The sequence below is a fragment of the Branchiostoma floridae genome, chromosome 5 (genome assembly GCF_000003815.2).
Source record: "Branchiostoma floridae strain S238N-H82 chromosome 5, Bfl_VNyyK, whole genome shotgun sequence".
Classification (NCBI taxonomy): Eukaryota; Metazoa; Chordata; class Leptocardii; order Amphioxiformes; family Branchiostomatidae; genus Branchiostoma; species Branchiostoma floridae.
This window is the reverse complement of record NC_049983.1, coordinates 3,972,328-3,978,362: the sequence shown is the minus strand read 5'-3', so window position 1 is coordinate 3,978,362 and position 6,035 is coordinate 3,972,328. Positions and strand designations below refer to the sequence as shown.

The window sequence follows — 6,035 nt, the reverse complement described above, 5'->3', positions numbered from 1 at the left end:
AAAGCGCAGCCTTGGAGCAGCGTCTTAACGAGATACTTAAGACGCCAGGTAAGTTGAAAGGACCTCAAACTTCGTTACTTTAAGGAAACGAACCCTCTTTTTCAAAATTTCCATGCTGTTCTCGTGAATCATGATTTTTCAATAGAATTTCTAATTGTAGTTGTACTTTAACAGGACTACCCGGACTTCCGGGAGAAAGGGGAGCCATTGGGCCTGCTGGCCCTGTGTCCGTCGGGCCACCTGGACCTCCGGGAGAAAAGGGAGCCATGGGGCCTGCTGGTCCTGTGTCGGTTGGGCCACCTGGACCTCCGGGAAAAAAGGGAGCTATTGGGCCGGCTGGTCCTGTGTCGGTCGGGCCACCTGGACCTCCAGGAAAAAAGGGAGCCATGGGGCCAGCTGGTCCTGTGTCGGTTGGGCCACCTGGACCTCCGGGGAAAAAGGGAGCCATTGGGCCGGCTGGTCCTGTGTCGGTCGGGCCACCTGGACCTCCAGGAAAAAAGGGAGCCATGGGGCCAGCTGGTCCTGTGTCGGTCGGGCCACCTGGACCTCCGGGATACAAGGGAGCCAAGGGGCCAGCTGGTTTTGCGGGAAAGGATGGGCTGCCCGGACCAGTTGGGCCCCGAGGGATGATGGGACCCGTCGGGCCGCCCGGTCCAACAGGGCCGTCCACGTGTCCAAGCACTGCCGATCCGGCTGAACATGCAGGTGAAGCTCACATTCAATGTCGTGCCAAAACATGTGTGTAATTTTTCATTCCGTTCATTTCATTTCTCTTGCATCTCTTGGCATATTTGCTGCAGTTGACTCGTTTTGTTTGTGTAGTCAGAAATTAGTTTCTAAGAGTGCACACTCCAGTTCATATAGGGTCACAATCAGTTGGTCTCAGTTCGAGCTGTCGTTTCTTTCTGGGAATGCCCTTCCCTGCCCATAACCGGAGCTGAATTCCTGATCCAGACAGCCACCTTTATCCAGCGAGTCCTTCCAATAATTTTGCTCTTTCACCTCAAATATTTCTTACAGCATCTTGCCCCAACGGTTACAAAGAGTGGCATGGATTCTGCTACAAGTACTTCAACACACGTAAGACCTTCAGCGATGCGGCCGCGACCTGTCGTGAAGACGGCGGCACCCTCGCCATGCCCCGAGACGCGGGGACCAACAACTTCCTGGCCTCCGTGTTGGTACCTTCGAGCAACAATTTCAGCCCCATAGTCTTCTGGATTGGGCTGCACGACAAGCGGAAAGAGGGAAGCTTTGAGTGGATGGACGGTTCTGCACTTGCTGACTACAACTCGTGGTCTCCCGGAGAACCGAATGGTAACGGCGATTGCGTTTCTAACTCCGCATTATGGGCAAACAAGTGGATCAACCTGTCATGTGACATCTGGCGTAACTTCATCTGCCAAGTCGCTGCAGGTACGCAATGCAAACCTGAATTTTTCGTTGGCAAATTACATGAAGCTGGTAAGATATGCTTTTGCAATTAACCACATCATTGGTTTTACTATAAAACCCCTGAGAGACACGCTATTCAAGGCTTATTGACAACAATTTCTTTCATCGCCGTTGCACTGTGAAACATGCAAAGACACATTCTTTGAATTTTACTGACTAGAGGTTTGTTTCTTATTTCAGCACAAGGATAAGCAACAGGTCGGATTCTCGACATCACTGTCCATCGGTTATCTGTAATCCGCTTTAAATTAAAGTAAAACAACTCACAGCAACAGCTCACAACGAAATCGTTACAAAAGAGCAATCCACTACTTTTATGAAACAGTTCAGTAGTAGAAAATGCGACTTCATCACCTTGATATATTTAAACATGTAGAGGATTTAAAAGTGGCCGTAATATTGTTCGTATGTCTATGTATGTGTGAATGGGAACAGCACAAAGAACATGTCTGTCTGCCTATGTGTGAATGTGAGTCAGCACCAAGGGCAGGTCTTCCTATGTGTGAATTTGAGTCAGCACCAAGGAATTTTGTGTGAATGTGAGTCAGCACCTATGACAGGTCTGTCCGTCTATGTGTGAATGTGAGTCAGCACAAAGAACAGGTCTGTCTGCCGATGTGTGAAAGTGAGTCAGCATCTATGACAGGTCTGACCGTCTATGTGTGAATGTGAGTCAGCACAAAGGACAGGTCTGTCCGCCTATTTATGAATGGGAGTCAGCACCAAGGACAGGTCTATTCGCCTGTGTGAATGTCATTCAACACCAAGGACATGTTTGGTCCGTCTGTGTGTAAATGTGAGTCAGCACCAAGGACAGGTCTGTCGGCCTATGTGTGAATGTGAGTCAGCACCAAGGACAGGTCTGTTCACCAATGTGTGAATGTAAGTCAGCACTAAGGACAGGTCTGTCGGCCTATGTGTGAATGTGAGTCAGCATCAAGGACAGGTCTGTCCGCCTATGTGTGAATGTGAGTCAGCACCAAGGACAGGTCTGTCCTCTATGTGTGAATGTGAGTCAGCACTAAGGACAGGTCTGTCCGCCGCTGTGTGAATGTGAGTCTGCACCAAGAACAGGTCTGCCCGATTGTGTGAATGTGAGTCAGCACCAAGGACAGGTCTGTCGGCTTAATGTTCTTATGAGTCAGCATCAAGGACAGGTCTGTCTGCGTATGTTAGAATGAGTCAGCACCAAGGCCAGGTCTGTCCGCCGATGTGTGGATGTGTGTTAGCACCAAGGACAGGTCTGTCTGCATATGTGTGAATGTGAGTCAGCACCAAAGGCACGTCTGTCCGCCTATGTGTGAATGTGAGTCAGCACCAAGGACAGGTCTGTTCGCCAATGTGTGAATGTGAGTCAGCACTAAGGACAGGTCTGTCGGCCTATGTGTGAATGTGAGTCAGCACCAAGGACAGGTCTGTCCTCTATGTGTGAATGTGAGTCAGCACTAAGGACAGGTCTGTCCGCCGCTGTGTGAATGTGAATCTGCACCAAGAACAGGTCTGCCCGATTGTGTGAATGTGAGTCAGCACCAAGGACAGGTCTGTCGGCTTAATGTTCTTATGAGTCAGCATCAAGGACAGGTCTGTCTGCCTATGTCAGAATGAGTCAGCACCAAGGACAGGTCTGTCCGCCGATGTGTGAATGTGTGTTAGCACCAAGGACAGGTCTGTCTGCATATGTGTGAATGTGAGTCAGCACCAAAGGTACGTCTGTCCGCCTATGTGTGAATGTGAGTCAGCACCAAGGACAGGTCCGTCCGCCTTTCTGGCAATGTGAGTCAACATTAAGGACAGGTCTGTCCGCCTATATGTGATTGTGAGTCAGCACCAAGGACAGGTCTATCAGCTCATGTGTGACTGTGATTCAGCATTAAAGAAAAGTTTGGCCTTCCATATGTGAACGTGAGTCAGCACCAAGGACAAATCTGTCCACCAGATAGTATGTTTGAATACGAGTTATCACCAAGAAGAGGTTTGCCCGCCCGTGTGTGAATGTGAGTCAGCAACAAGAACGAAATGTGTACCCTGTTAGTACCAAGGATAGGTCTGTGGATGTGCATAGGCGTTAATTGATTAGTAACACTACCTCTCCACTGTGAATATGTGTTTGCAATACTGTACAGTACTATAATTGTACACTACAAAGTTGTTTTTACAGTGAATCTCCTTACCCCTTTTAGGCTCATACCACAAAATGAAGTCACCCTGACAATAAAAAATACAGCATTTTCAGATTCATTTTACCTTTATTAGCACCATTGAGCAATGTTCTTGTATAATCTTATTGATTACCCAAACTTCCTTATTATGTGATAATTGCAACTTAAATTGAACTTCAAGACTACAATAAATCACTACTAAGTGTCATGTTTCTAAAGTGATGATGATGTATTCTGTATGATGATGATAGCAGTTGATAACTGCAGTACTTATCTGAGGACAATATGCCAACTATAATATTAATAAGATATTTGTAAGACAGCAAGATAATAATAGCTGACAAGGTAACCACTACATATTGATTCGCAAGTTGGAGTTAGGACACAGGTTTTCTATGATCATGTTATCAATCAGAACTGAGGTAATTTTGTATGCTGACTATTAGTACTTAACATGTATTTGCCTCATCAACCACAAGCGAGCAGGTGCTTAATGTCATTAACCGAGGACAAGGATATCTCTTAATATCTTATTCATGCCACAAAGATCTCTTCCATTGGTTATCAGAATCACCACCACTATTTTTCCTTGAAGTAAATGAAAAACAAAATACACCCCACCTATCTTTCAATGAAATTTCACTTGCTCCTTTTAGTAACTGCTAGATGTCAACACTGTAGCTGACCATGTTTCTTTAAATCTGGGTAGATTATTTAATCTTTAACCTTTTCCTTAAATTGGTCCATGTCTGTTCATCTCTATTGATAATATATGTTGAAAATTTTAAATTTGCTTCCAAAACTACAGATCATCAAATATCAATTTTGTTCATCAAAAACCCTTAGAGAATAAAGTCAATTTCTTGGCCTATTAAAACTAATGTTTTAATTTGATCTACAATGTTGCTGTCTAGTGCATTAATGAATTGCGTCATTCACAGTTAAGGGAAGGGCTAGCAAGCCCTCCCTTTGAAAAATTATACTGTGTTACTGAAACAACAAGGATACATGCTGACCAGGTATATTCGCCATTAGGCACTGTAAGGGCTAAGTGAACGAATGTTACAATAACGATAATATTTGTGAAAATTATCTGGCACAAACTCTTTCCAGGTTGCATTTAAGTATGCACTTATTTTTCATAAGAGAAGGCATTACAGAAAGCTTCATTATACTTCTGATTGAGTTGTTTAAAAGCCCTGACCACATTGTCCTCCTCATAGCCAAGCTGTTCCAGTGCAGTGCTGAAAATAAAAATGAAAACATGTGCTTAAGTCGATTCCAGAATTATTGAAGTGAAAGTGTAGTGATGTACAGCACCTTTTGCATGCAGATGTAAGACAAAATTATACCAATTCTATATGTACTCCAGCAAGGTCTCATTCATGTATATTTAATAAAATAAGCTCCGAGTGGGCACGACTAAAACAGAACCGACGTTACACATGTTTATGGCGGCAAGAAAATCTATTTTTATTAGCTTTTCTTAACTGATCTCGAGTGTAACTCAACAGATTTTGGGGTAATTTTTTTGGCAGCCACACGCTAGGGCAGAGGTACACAGACCTGTGTTTTAAGTGTTGTGGCTTTTAGTTGGAAAGTTTCTCTTGCTACATGTAGCTAAGTGCTGGTTGTAATTGCCATAAACAGGGATAGTGTAGAATGAATGACCTTGTGGCATTTCTGCAGGTTCCTTTTTAGTCACGCGCCCATGTAAGACACATATTGTTTTTCTGCATTAATACCAATGTTATTAAATGACTCACGAATGAGACCTTAACTAGCTGGCTATACAACTGTTTCATATTTTTTGTTGAATCTTTTTAATACTATTAGGCTGCATTTTATCTTGGAAGCTACGATTACCACAAAGTATAAACTGCAAGACAAACTCACATGACAAGCTATCAGCACCATAGGAAGGGGAAGACTTACTAGATTGACATGATTGTCATGTTGAAATCCTTTAGGAGTCGATAGGCATCCCCGCTTCTCAAACTGAAATTCATTGCAGAGAAATGCATCAGTTAGAGTTAGGGCTGTACCGTACCTAAAAAATTGTTTAGGTACAGGTCCGGACCTAAACATCTGTGTACCTGTACCTGTAAGGTAAACAAACTTAATCACTATTAAACACTATTAATCACTATTAAACACTTAGTCTACACTAAGACAGCTGGACAAGTAAATCCCGAATCAACAATGACAATGGTAATAATATTGCAATTGAAACTTATGAAAACTTGCCAAGAAATTGTTTTGAGATTAAAATATGTAATTCCCCATACAAAGATGACAATTCATCACTATAAAATACAGTTAGCTACATGTTTAACTTACATAATTATACTTGGTTAAACTTTTTTAGGTACAGGTGCAGGTCCGGACCTGTACCTAAACCCGTGTGCCTGTACCTGAAAT

The 6,035-nt window shown here is 43.5% G+C and overlaps 1 protein-coding gene across 1 annotated transcript in view; it reads right to left on the bottom strand.

The window, feature by feature from the left end:
- Window positions 1-3,677: 3,677 nt before the first annotated feature.
- Window positions 3,678-6,035, bottom strand: part of LOC118415594 (probable ATP-dependent RNA helicase DDX60) — a 58,211-nt gene continuing 55,853 nt past the window's right edge. Inside the window, exons 39-40 of the mRNA XM_035820297.1 lie at window positions 5,550-5,612; window positions 3,678-4,858 (exon numbers count right to left, since the gene is read on the bottom strand). Of these exons, the coding sequence (XP_035676190.1) occupies window positions 4,747-4,858; window positions 5,550-5,612 (175 nt within the window). The 3' untranslated portion in view covers window positions 3,678-4,746. The remainder of the gene's footprint in view (window positions 4,859-5,549; window positions 5,613-6,035) is intronic.